Source organism: Aspergillus pseudonomiae (genome assembly GCF_009193645.1).
Source record: "Aspergillus pseudonomiae strain CBS 119388 unplaced genomic scaffold BDV37scaffold_26, whole genome shotgun sequence".
In the NCBI taxonomy this organism is placed as follows: Eukaryota; Fungi; Ascomycota; class Eurotiomycetes; order Eurotiales; family Aspergillaceae; genus Aspergillus; species Aspergillus pseudonomiae.
The window spans coordinates 295,932-308,265 of record NW_022476018.1 but is presented as its reverse complement, the minus strand read 5'-3'; the positions used below and the strand labels follow the sequence as shown (position 1 = coordinate 308,265).

The 12,334-nt window shown below is 50.2% G+C and overlaps 7 protein-coding genes across 7 annotated transcripts; 3 read left to right on the top strand and 4 right to left on the bottom strand.

Moving 5' to 3' along the window:
* Positions 1-100: 100 nt before the first annotated feature.
* Positions 101-1,766, bottom strand: BDV37DRAFT_101755 (O-methyltransferase). Its single transcript, XM_032078191.1, has 2 exons — positions 749-1,766; positions 101-686 (listed from the first exon to the last, which is right to left on the bottom strand). Exons 1-2 carry the CDS (start codon positions 1,215-1,217, stop codon positions 478-480), a joined length of 678 nt encoding a protein of 225 aa, XP_031942384.1. The 5' UTR covers positions 1,218-1,766; the 3' UTR covers positions 101-477.
* Positions 1,507-2,944, bottom strand: BDV37DRAFT_101649 (putative C2H2 finger domain protein). The gene is made up of 2 exons (XM_032078188.1): positions 2,383-2,944; positions 1,507-2,308 (listed from the first exon to the last, which is right to left on the bottom strand). Exons 1-2 carry the CDS (start codon positions 2,770-2,772, stop codon positions 1,796-1,798), a joined length of 903 nt encoding a protein of 300 aa, XP_031942383.1. The 5' UTR covers positions 2,773-2,944; the 3' UTR covers positions 1,507-1,795.
* On the bottom strand, positions 2,945-4,364 carry BDV37DRAFT_101689 (zinc-binding dehydrogenase). The gene has a single exon (XM_032078190.1). The coding sequence runs from the start codon at positions 4,104-4,106 to the stop codon at positions 3,117-3,119; it is 990 nt and encodes a 329-aa protein (XP_031942382.1). The 5' UTR covers positions 4,107-4,364; the 3' UTR covers positions 2,945-3,116.
* Positions 4,365-4,714: 350 nt separating this feature from the next.
* Positions 4,715-6,122, top strand: BDV37DRAFT_282297 (uncharacterized protein; the record flags this gene model as incomplete). Its single annotated transcript, XM_032087009.1, has 2 exons — positions 4,715-5,055; positions 5,117-6,122. 2 exons carry the CDS (start codon positions 4,715-4,717, stop codon positions 6,120-6,122), a joined length of 1,347 nt encoding a protein of 448 aa, XP_031942381.1.
* A 1,309-nt stretch (positions 6,123-7,431) lies between these two features.
* Positions 7,432-9,398, top strand: och3 (glycosyltransferase family 32 protein). The gene is made up of 4 exons (XM_032078187.1): positions 7,432-7,689; positions 7,755-8,137; positions 8,206-8,711; positions 8,762-9,398. The coding sequence occupies exons 1-4, from the start codon at positions 7,521-7,523 to the stop codon at positions 8,943-8,945; spliced, it is 1,242 nt and encodes a 413-aa protein (XP_031942380.1). The 5' UTR covers positions 7,432-7,520; the 3' UTR covers positions 8,946-9,398.
* A 519-nt stretch (positions 9,399-9,917) lies between these two features.
* BDV37DRAFT_282295 (PIG-L family deacetylase) lies at positions 9,918-10,999 on the top strand (the record flags this gene model as incomplete). The annotated part of the gene is made up of 4 exons (XM_032087008.1): positions 9,918-10,212; positions 10,268-10,458; positions 10,518-10,585; positions 10,642-10,999. 4 exons carry the CDS (start codon positions 9,918-9,920, stop codon positions 10,997-10,999), a joined length of 912 nt encoding a protein of 303 aa, XP_031942379.1.
* A 126-nt stretch (positions 11,000-11,125) lies between these two features.
* On the bottom strand, positions 11,126-12,279 carry BDV37DRAFT_282294 (glycosyltransferase family 32 protein; the record flags this gene model as incomplete). Its single annotated transcript, XM_032087007.1, has 3 exons — positions 11,126-11,456; positions 11,518-11,749; positions 11,811-12,279. 3 exons carry the CDS (start codon positions 12,277-12,279, stop codon positions 11,126-11,128), a joined length of 1,032 nt encoding a protein of 343 aa, XP_031942378.1.
* Between the last annotated feature and the right edge of the window lie 55 nt (positions 12,280-12,334).

Sequence of the window (12,334 nt, the reverse complement as noted above, 5' to 3'; positions counted from 1 at the left end):
TACCTATAACCCAAGGCTCCTAGAAGATGTACCCGGATTAGGCTTAGTGGAGCATCAGGAAAGCAACACTGGCGGCGCGACTCAATAAATGATCCGTACATAGTAGCGATCGGATTCACTTAACGTCTTGTTAGAAGTCTCTATAAAAGATACTATGATAAAGTATACCCCTATTGTGATAGTGCTCGACGATCATACCCCATTATCCGGCATTTCAGAAGATATATTTCCAACGGTTGGATCAGTGACTTCCTCGTATCTTAGGGTCTATATTTTCCTAGACCTGTAGGAAATCTGACTACAGAGTTCCAAGGTCTACATTTTGACCAACGTGTCTGAGATACCGTGCCTAATTAAAGAAATAAAGGCTCAATCGTGTCTAACTCGGTTTATTCACATTCCTATCATGTATGGCCGAGGCGCGGCTTTCTGCGGTAGATATCTCCGGCCTCCCACCGTCCTCAGGAGATTAATGCTCTACTGTGCGGGCAAATAGGTACTAACCTCCAGCCCATTATTAAACGGCAGCGTCATGTTAACGAATCCGCTACCCGGATCGCGCATAAAATCCAAAAGCTCCTTATACTTCTCTGCCGCGGCAATAGTATTATCCGCCACAACAACAGCGCCATATCGCATATGCGGCAGGATGAGCTTCAACGTGGGCAAAGCCATGGGAGTCCAAACTACCGACAACAATTAGCAAGGTGAAGTACGCAAGGAATGAGATCAAGGAGAAGAGACATACTATCAAGGAGCAGCAAGTCCACCGCCTCCACGTCCGTCTTCAAAGTCTCACGGAGATCTCCCTCCCGCAGGTCAACCACATTGGTAACGACGTCCCCACATTGCGCCCAATGCTCCCGGGCCTTGGCCGCCTTGGTTGGCTCGTTTTCGGTCGCGATCACACGGCCCGTACCACCTGTTGCTGCTACATTGGCTGACACGGCAAGGGCCAGGTAGATGGTGCTCACGCCGAAGGAAGTGCCGGCTTCGACGACGGTCTTGGCGTTGATGATGCGACAAAGCTGATAGAGATATTGGGATTTGTCTTCATCGAGGGCGATGAACTTGTCGCGCATGACGTCGTCAAAGGTTCGGCTTTCAAAGTCGGCATCTGTGAGGGCGGATTCTTGGGTCGTGGATTGCTTGTGGAGGGTGGTGAGGAGGCTGCGGATATGTGGCGGGACGCCTTCGAGGGGGTTTGGTGAGGACATTCTGCTGATGGTTTGTTCGTTGGTTCTCACTGAAATGATAATGAGGCAGGGTAGTCCTTTTCTTCTAGGGGTGATGATCAAAATCAATTGGGGTTCGAGTAGCTTTTAAGGTTGCGTGGTTCGGAAAGACGCCATGAAAGCTTGCATTATCTGATGATGTTTCCCCGCTCATCTATGAGTCAAGGATACTCTTTGAAGGCTAGTGGTGAGATTGGTTTGCCCGACACGCCGACAGGGCGTAGCGCTAACCCCAGTTTAGGAATGTGACTCGTATACTAGGGACTTATATGAATGTTTTTTAAACAAGGATCCCGACAAGTCACATAAGGTCCTACACTGGATTAAAGTCATAATAACGGCTTGCTGGTATTAACTCATCCTGGGACATACACTCAGCCGTTCAGGGAGGATCTGGCCTCCGAACATCGAGCAGGTTTCAGGCATTAAATCAACGTCAAACTACCGAAAAGCTGACCACGCTCTTGGTGGGACCACCCCATACATTGAAACACGAGCCGAATAGCTTCTGGTCGCATGTTCGAAAGGCACATGCACAGTAGAAGATGGTAGGATCCCGATTATTGTCCGAAAGAAATTGTTTTCCGTGACTGGAAAATTCTGTCAACGTTCTTCCGTACCTTCTCAAACCGCATAAACGAGCATGCCTCGCTTTCTAGGTGGTTAAAGAGTGCAGCGAGGGTGGTAAACTGCTTGACACATCTACCATTGGAGTTCGGGCAATGATACACGTTTTGCTTATGGACCGAAGAGTTGAGATGTGAATCCAGGGCCTTGACCGAGCGGAACCCACGATGGCATAGGTAGCACTCCCAGGACGATCCGTTAAAGGCGTGGTCAGTAGCAGAGTAGTGGGAACTGTCTTCCTTATACCACTCGATTTGCTTATTCGTAATGACACCCTGCGGATCCCTCTTGTGAACTATGCGGAGAATGGTTTCTCGGTTAAGTGTGGAGGCACGAGGACAGGAGCCTCGTTCCAGGTGGTGGGCAAGGCCACTGGCGGAAGTGTAATTGGCTTTGCAGAATGGACACTGGACATTCTTTCCGCGATGAATCTTCGAATTGAGATGCTATCGATTTATATGTCAGGGCTCCAGAGACTACGTTTCGAAAGCCCAGATACGGTCAGGTGGAAATGTCTTACCATGCGGAGATCGTTCTCGCTCTGGAATCGTATTTCACAACTACGGCAGTAGTTTTTAAAGTGAGCCTTACTCTTCATGTGCGATTCCGCCGCCTGTTCGGTGGAAAACCGCATATTGCAAGTCTCACAGGGCACTCTGGGAGCCCAGTGTCCCACTGCCGTCATATGTTGATTGGCAGCAGTCTGGGAGTTAAAGTCCCGCGAGCAAGTCTCACAATTGAAGCGGGGTGCCCAGTGACTAGCGTCATTCATGTGTTGATGGCAAGCACGAGAGCTACGAAAGGTGCGATAGCATGTCTCACATTCCGGCCAATGGCCGTAGTCCTCCATATGCCACTCGTAGTCATCTTGGTCCCAAAAGGTGTCCCTGCAAGTCTCACACTCGTACATCGTGGCAGTGGCTGATCCGTTGAGGATGAATGCAGGAGAGCATTGAGATGGAAGTATTGGAATTGGGAGAAAGGATGAGGGGTTCGAGTATGCAGGCAATGTAAATATTACCAACCAATTAGGTCTATTGCCGAGGCCCTAGTAAATTCACCCCTCCAAGTCCAAGATATTTACCGCCATTTTCACCGCCTTGCAAAGTCCCAATTTTCTTTTCAAATTGGGCCATGTTTGCTTTGTTTGGCCATTCCTAATTTGGTCGCTATTCATCTTCACCACTGCATGTAGCAGGCGCGATTTAATAGCTACACGATTGAATCAGGATCTAAGGATGTCCTCAGTCCGCGTCAGCCCCGATTAGAGGAAGTCGGATTTGTGAATAAACGGCCAGTCACCTTTCCTTCCGCCAATCGCTCCAGTCCCGCTGGAATACTGTCGAAAGAAATCTCCTCTAAAATGGGAGTAAGGCGTCCGTCAGCGATGAGTCTTAAGACCTCCTTTAGCTCTTCCAGACTTGACCCGATCGATCCCTGCAGGGTGATATTCTTGGTAATTAAAGCATGAGTATCCAAGCTCATTTCCTTCGAAGCTAGACCAACAGCTACCACGCGACCGCATGGTTTGACAGCGTTCACTGCTGCCGCAGTCGTTATGCCAGCCCCAACAACGTCAACCACAGTATCAAACGCGATATCAGGGAATTGATCAAGTCCGCTGGCGCACCCAACAGCCCCTAGATCCCGTGCAAGAGGGAATTTGCTCTCATCAATATCCACCGCATACACCCGAGCTCCATGAATAGCAGCAATCGGAACGGCCGAGAGACCCAGTCCGCCGAGCCCAACAATAGCCACGGTCCTATCGGGGCCGACCTGACCTTCGGTGACCACAGCGTGATAGGCAGTTGCGATCGAATCAGCCGCGACAGCAGCCTGTGCGAAAGAGACGGCCTCCGGGATACGGATGAGATTCTGCATCCAGGCCATGGTCTGCTCTGCATAGCCGCCGTCATAGCCGAGCCCGACTGCTTTGGATAAACTGTCCTCGGTTACGGGACGTGTGGGGATACCTGCCACGACCCTGTCACCGATTTCGTAATCTGAGACTCCTGGACCGAGTTCAACGATTGTCCCGGCGACTTCGTGACCTAGTACTATCGGTCGCTTCATGATCATGCTGTATTGATCGTCCTGGAGGATGATGCAGTCGGAGTGACACAGACCAGCTGCTTTGACCTGGATGATCACTTGGCCTTGCTCTGGTCGGGGACGGGGTATGGCTCTCGACTGCAGACCACTTTGCACATCGTCAAACTGGAATGCTCTCATGGTTGACATCTTGGATCTGTCCCGTCTCCGATTCGATGTTCTTGTTTTCCGTCTCCCTATTCAAATATGCTGTCCATAGTACGAGTGCCAGAGTTTCCAAATCATGGGGGATGGGCGAATATTTAAGCTTCTAGGGAGATCATGTGGAGGTGAATGGTTGAAGAACAATGAACTGCAGCCGAAGAACAATAGATCAAATTGCATATTGTGTTGGTGGAAAATGTGGAGATATACCGGCGATTCGCTCAAATAACACCCAGGCGTTAGACCAGGAATAAAGCCACCCAGAGTCGATCAATTCCAGGTGCAACATGTAGAATAGTCGTTGGGAAAGTGCACAAGAGAGGGCTACACACAATGTCGTCCAGAGTTCTGTGAGAAACAAAACGGCCTGCGCCAAGAACCACGCTAACAAGGCAGCAAGGCATCTGCCTGTTTTACCCGTAGGCACGGTCGAGTTTTTGCCTATGGCAACGAGATTATAAAAAAAAACTTGAAGTTCCCCTTGTCGCATACTTCAAGACATGAGGTGCGGTTACACGAGTCAGATCTTCAATTTGTCTCGTCGGAGTATTGCTGCAAGGTATAAATTCGACCCGATCAGGCAGTGGAAAAACATGGCCTTCTTATCGGGCTGTCCCAGGGTTGACCACCTGGACCGTGCACCGACTCCAGAAGATCTCCATCGAGTATATATACGGACGGTCGAAGACACTGACACAGTGTTTGGCACACTATTGTCCATACTGCGACAACCGGCCCTTGGCCAGTACGTCCGTCATGTGAAGCTGGACCGCGCCGTGGCCTATCCACTCCAGCCGCCCGATCTGAAAACCACGAGAGAAATTAGCGAGGAGGACCGGAAGCTACTGGAGGGCGCAATACGCCAGGCCGGGTTTCAAGGCAAGCAGCATGACATGATGATGAACATCGTTACGCATCAACCACGTGAATCGAGGTGAGTCGATAGCATGTATGCACGTAAGAATGGTACAGACCGTGCTAACGTTCGGCGGTAGCTTTCACGATACGAAGCGGAAAATCGATTTAATCCATCTCACGCAGGCACTGACTGCGTTGATGATCTCCGTCGCTCCAAAGCTAGAGTCTTTCGCCTTTCCCGTGATCAGTCGTGGATTCGATTCGCCCGAGGAATGTTATCTTATGCTGCAAGCGTTCTTGGAGCGGGCGACTGCCAATCCGACGGAGATACCGTACCTGCAAAATCTACGCGACGTGAGCTGTCTCAGCAACAAAGATCCTATATTGAGCGATAAGCGGTTCTACGAGAACTATGACTTTGCGGAGCAGATGAAGTTGGTCGGCAATTTGCCAGCCGTGGAGACCATAAGGGTGGATGCTATTGAGGATAGACACGAAAGTATAGAGCTCGAACCTCGATCCACTAACTTCAAGAAGGTTTACATCCAGAACTCGAATTACTCCAGCCGAAGCCTGGCCGAGATCATCACGTCGTGCAAAAGACTTCAAGAATTCAAATACTCGATCGGCGGACGAGCTTCTGTCGATGGCAGCCACGCTATGTTCATAGAGCAGCATCTGCTAGATGCATTACTATATCATACAAACACGCTACAAACGCTCGAGGTGGATGTCGATGAGGAATTCTTTGCTGAGCGACCAGCGTACTGGGACACAGAGGACGAATATAGCGTCAAGGATCCATATGGGGAGGCTTCCAATGAGGGACGGCCTATGTCGCTCCGAGACTTTACCGCTATGACACATCTCCGTATAGGAATCAAGCTACTGATGGCCCTTGCACGTGCCAGTATGAGCAAGGGTGGCTTGGAGGAACCATCGTTTTCTTTAATCGACATTCTCCCCCCAAACCTGGAGTACCTGTGTATCTTAGGATATACAGTGGGGACCAATAGTAAGCATGACGCCCAGATCTCCTTTCTCATGGAGCATCGTGACAGGCTACCGTTATTGAAGGAGATTGCTGGTGTAGATGTGCATATACCGAACGCAACATCAGTTGAGGATCCCGATGAAGACTAGGAGGAAGACGGTTGTCTGGCATTTTCATTGAGCGTCAGAAAGGATGTCTGTGTTGCTGTTCAGGCAATGGTAACTTGCTCAGGGAGGTCGACTTTCGGCAATCCGTTCGTATTCCGAGATGCCGTGTCTGTAAGCTATATAATGCTGTACATAGGTATAAATACCTGAATGTGTGTTGTTTTGCCATGTGAATCTTCCCTATATTCATAGCCAGATTACATTGTTGGGCCATAGAAACAAATTCGTACGAGCCAGTTCACATAGTAGCGCAATTATTGTTTTGGGAGGAATTAGTTCAGGTGTGAGGAAGGGGCATCTAATACAGTGGTTCAGGGCGAGGCGCTTTCGACAAACGTTGACGTATAATGCAACCATCACCCTGGCCACTTCCAGGATGTGCCAAGATAGAAGTAGATTCCATTGAGGGGTCTTGTAAAATTATATCCGTCCCACTTTCTCTGTGTACCCAACTAATGTAGATACCAGATCATAGCCGGTAGACGATATGGTTGCTGAACACCACCGAGCCTGATGGGTACAGCTGCAGTGGTCCTGTACACTAGCCTGTGGATATTGGATGTCTTGACGATAAGAGAGATATCATATCAGGGCACCAAATATGGCCTCTGAGCCCCTGGACTAGGCTTAATGAGGGTCACTAGGCCGTTGGCAAAGGGGGTAAGATTATCCAATTAGCTGATGATGCAGAAGGCAATCTAAAATAGTAATTTCAACTGGTCTCACAATGTGTGCGGAGGGAATACGGCCCCAGGATACCCCTGGAAAGCAACGATAACAAAAGGGTCTCTGGGCATGGTTGTACATCCAAAACAACGATGAAACTACATTGTCAGCACTAGACACTCTACGCGAGGCTAAGGCCCACCAACGCACAGGGTAGAGGCAGCTCTGTCTAACGTCTCACTCTCATTTGGCGTAACGCGTTGTAAGCGGGTACCTATGAGGCAAACAATTCCATCTTGGCCTAGAGCCAACAACTTTGTAAGATAAAAATAAATAGTCATGCAAAAAAAAGAAATTCCAAAACCTCTCCTAAACCACCCATAGGTTGGAAATCATTTTACTGGTAAAGGAATAACTCGCCCCACATTACAATTATTGCCGGACTGTTGCCTGAAGCAAGTCAGTGTCCATTTATGAGCTAAGGTCGGTGCGATCATCGTTCCACGGAAAGCGTCGTGCAGCTCCCTGGAGACCATTTCGGCCCAGTTCGTTTGCAAACTCAAGTTCTCGCCTGGCCCTTACAGGCCCTTCCATGACATGACCGGTGCGTCAGCAAATGTCCCTTCACACGGACCCCAATACGAAGATGGCTAGATAATATCTTGCATAGCAACCACTAGCACTGCTTAACAATTCTTGTTTACGCATCCTGCCATGATGCCGCTGCCCCGCTGGCGCTTCCGGCGATTAGTCGTCGTAGCATCTGCCCTGGCCTTTATTTTTATTTGCGCCGCCCAATGGTCTTATGGTGAAATTCCGAGTGAAGAACATGGATATCCCCTTCTTGCTAGATACGTACAATCCCAGACGGGAAAAGGCGGAGGTGAGTCTCGTCAGACCGCTATGGCAATCCCTGCTGTGCGACAATCGCGAATAACAACGTCGCAGCATGGCATATCCCCGAAGAATGGCTTGACGATCCGACTTCGCGACCCCAGACAATCGTGGACGCAGCAAAACTAGCTACACGAAGAGCAACCTTGTCGACCCAGAGAAGGATACCGCATTCTGAGATCCCACTGATCGTCCACCAAACATGGAAAAATACGCAAGTTGAGACATGGTCGCCGGTGATGCGCCAAAGCGCGACAAGATGGCTCGAGGCAGTCGAGGAAGACAGAATGGCCTACTTTCTCTGGGACGATGAGGGTGTCGCGCAATTCGTCAAATATTTCGAGCCTGAGCTAGAGGAGCAGTTCTACTCCCTCCCCAGCAATGTGGAAAGGTCTGATGTGTTTCGTATACTGGTGGCGAAATGGATTGGAGGGATTGTGAGTGTCCGGATGGTGATTCCATGAAAAGCCATGGGGCATGTTCTAATTGATGTCATTGTGGGTAGTACGGCGACATGGACACTGAACCACTTCGAAGCCCCTCATCTTGGATTACGACAGACGATCTCCGGAATTGGAAGGACGCAGAGACAAACCAGCTCTATGGGCCCGCTGGCCAGATACGAGCGATCGTGGGTCTCGAAGCCGATTGTCCGCCAGAGAGCGATGCATACTGGCGCATGGGCTACGCCGAGCCTGTTCAGCTAACACAGTGGTCGCTCGCGGCGGCACCAGGACATCCCATTTTCCAAACGTTCCTCGATCGCCTCTCTGCTAGTCTCAAGAACACAACGTCTAGCAAGGGCAGTCATAAACATTCTCCACAGGACCAGGCTATGCTACGGAGAATCGATCCCCTCCTGCTTACGGGGCCCGCAGCCTTTACAGACTCCGTAAAGGGATGGCTGGCAACAACTATTGGGCTGCGGTGGAATGCCTTGTCCGGATTAACAGATGGAGGGCAAAGCAAGGTTGTCGGGGATATCTTGGTGCTCCCAATTACTGGATTTAGGTACGTTGTGCTTCTCTGCCTTGGTTGGGGTTTGGTGCTAATGGGAACAGCCCCGGAAGAGGCACATACGGGAATATGGGGTCGAAATCCATTGAGGACCCTTCTGCACGCCTGTTACATCACGCACAAGGATCATGGAGAAAGACTGATATCGTAGTCGAGCTCGGGAAATTTTGCCGCACGGCCTTTGGGTTATGCAGGGACTGGTCGAAGGTTTCGTATGCTCCAGAGTGACATTCTATTACGCATAGACTCTCTAATAATGGATATAATTCGTAATCTGCCAAACCTTATTTGGTGCGAAGATGTATCTCCTATCAACCGTTCACGTCCAATTTATCTTGACTCAGCTACACAATCTGGTGTCGCTGAATATTGCCGGGCGGCTTGAATCGAATTCACATATATTCCCCGAGTTAATGCCGGCCCCATCTCCCTACTTATGCTATCCAAAAGGCTTTGTCAGAAGGTTGGAGCGAAAGTAGTGTGAAAGTTAAAGTAAAATAACACGGCCCGATTGCGTAAAATCTACTCGCTTTTAGTTCGCATCATTTGACTGTGCAAGTTTAACATGACGAATCAGCATACGAGACTTTGTGCTGTTGGATGGTTCAAGACGATCTAGGCCTTCCGTAGAACCCCATTCGGTGGTGGGGCGAAGAAAAGCCAAAAGGCCGATACATCATACTGAAGGTAATTAGACAGTCGCATCCGCCCAAGTACTTTGGCACATTTGTCTGAAATGCTGCCAGTGGGGACGGGTGATCGTGTTGGTGTTGGTCAGAATGGCCCCTCGGCCTGGGGCTAAATCCGAGGCATTTTGGCCCGCGGAAAAAGTTCGACCAAGCCTCCTCGGAACATTTCCTCTGCAGGGTAAGACTTCATTCCGAGCTTGAATAAGGTTGCCTGTTAGGCAGTCGCATTAAATAGACCCGGATTGGTCCGAGAAGTTAAGCCTCTGCTAAGCCTTTGGGGGTGGGTCGCCACTCGAGCCCTAATCCAGCCTTACATCCACTAACCACGGGTCCAGACCCCCACTGGTTGACCCTGCAGCAATGTTGGTCGATGACGGTGAGACGGCGCCGACGGAGCCCGTGGACTCCGAGTGCGTCACTGACTCTTGGGGAAATGGACCTCTAGGAGCGATATCCGCTCAGCTTGACAGCTGTACTACTCGTTCGGGTAATATTGTTCATGATCCATATCATGCGTGTCTGCTGGCTGTTGAAGCGTCTCAGTCGAATGCTTCGAGGGCAAACCCTGAGGCGTCTGGCGTTTCCTCTCACTCTCCTAATAGTAGCAGTCTCTCTTGGACTGTATCTTCTGCTCGCATATTCCCTGGCAAACGATCCTCGTCTCGTTCCGATCGCATTCCAGGACGCCAGGAGTATCCTTCTAGTGACCGCACACCCCGACGATGAGACGCTTTTCTTTAGTCCCACGATTACCTATCGCCGAACGGACCCGGATGTGAAGCGATCATTATTGGTTATATCTTCGGGTGGGTAGATGGCCAACCATAGAAGCAATGAGCGAAGCGTCTGATATACGACTAGGCAATTACGATGGGCTGGGAGACAAGCGACAAAGTGAGCTTCACAGTAGCTGTGAACAGCTACACATCGCCCAGGATCGATGTGTTGTGTTAGATGTTGCCGAACTCCAAGATAATCCCAAGCAATGGTGGGACGAGGATATGGTTAAGGACCTCGTTTCTTCCTATAAAGAAAAGTGGCATGTTGACCTAGTATGAATGCCTTTGAATGAGATATACGCTTTCGCTGTGTCGCTGATGCCATCCCACAGATAGTCACATTTGACAACGGCGGTATATCCGGCCATATCAACCACCGATCGGTCAGCGCCGGTGTGCGGTACGCTCCCATTAAGCCTCCTCCCATTCAAGGCACCATGCTAATGCTCTCGGTAGCAAATATGTGCAATCCACACCAGATGCGCCCGTCGCATACATGCTACAAAGTACGCCACTTCTACGGAAGTACTCCTCGCTCCTCGACCTAATCCCCACTTCGATCCCTTTCACCTGGCGCATTCTGAAAGCACTCCTTACCACGCCACTCGGTAGACGGATCGACGATCACACGGTACACGACGTCGTTCCCTTGGCTGCATACAATGACAAAGCGATTATTGTTAGCTCATGGCAAACATATCGAGTCTCACGAGCGGCATTCAGTCAGCACGACAGCCAGTATTCCTGGGACCGTGGGCTATACCTGGTGGTCAGCCGATATATGTGGTTCAACACGTTGGAAAGACTAGTCTAGTGCTTTACTCGGGCTGTGGAACAGTTAACGATACCACGAAACAATATAGTTTAGTTTAATTTGTATATACGCTGAAAGTAACAACAACAGCAAATGATTAGAATCTATACCAGCCTCCTGAAATGCTTAAGCTATCTTGGTCATCCACTTGATCGCAAATGACGACAAGCGACGTTCTTCGTCGTCGGGCCGTGGTGCACGCCTCCGACTGATACATAGCAGTATAATCACTGCCGTACTACCCAGGACAAAGACAAGGCCAGCAAACAAAATGCGCTGATCGAGATCTTTGAAGAACGTAATCAGCCGCGCATCATGCCCGTGCCAAGAAGAAGAGCCGAAATGTCTGAAAAGTGGCGTGTTGACTACCCCATTGAGCATGTGCATTCTCGGTTGATCAGAGGGTCCTGCGAGAATCCGGATACTCGTGCGATTTGATTGCAGGGTAAAGATGGTCCTACAAAAGCAACGTGAGCGAAGGTCCTTGGTTCGCGACCGGGGTATTGTGCAGCACTTACGACGCGTAGTGGCAGCCCGTACTGAACATTACGGTCGCATATGGTAAAAATGGCCACACTTGGTTGTATACCGGGAGATTGTCAACGAGCGCATGGACGTAGGGGTTGTTGGGGGTTGCGAGCATCATGCCGATCGAGAATCCCGCGGGGTTTGCGGCCGGCGCGACAAATTCAAATCGACGCAACGGCTCCAGCGATCGCTTGCACGCCAGATCGAAGTCAAGGACAGCGCCTATGAAGATTCACGGTCAACGGTTGCATGGCTACTTGCGCAACGGTCGCTGGGGCCCTACCTCCGTATTTCTGCAGAATCATGTAGCGCAACGCATCCACGCGCTGTACATTGAATGGATAGTTGGTCCACATTGCATAGAGATGCGGATAATTTTCTTGCACGAAGCTGTCCGCATTGTCGTCCGTCCAAAGGTGAGACTCCCAGAATTCATGATGTTTGAGGCATTCCGCTCTCGCATCCAGCCAATTTTTCGGAGGCGAACTCGACCCGAGGTGAATATGATGGATCCTCCTAGGTATGTATGGTCGTATGCCGGTCGCATATGTGGAGTAGTTCGCATCGTAGTCAGCGAATGTGACATCGAAGTCGTCGTGTTGCTGGGATATGATCGCGTCTGCTGAAGAGGCTTTCCATACGAATGGCATTCGAAGCAGGTAGTAGAGCCGAAGCAGCGAAGACGACGACAGCCATAGTAGGATCAACCCCAGAGTGCCCACCACAATCACCCTTGCCCGATTGCAAATCATCGTATCTCCGTGCTGCCTGTGCCAATCAATGCCTGGGTATGAAGAAGGGATCTAG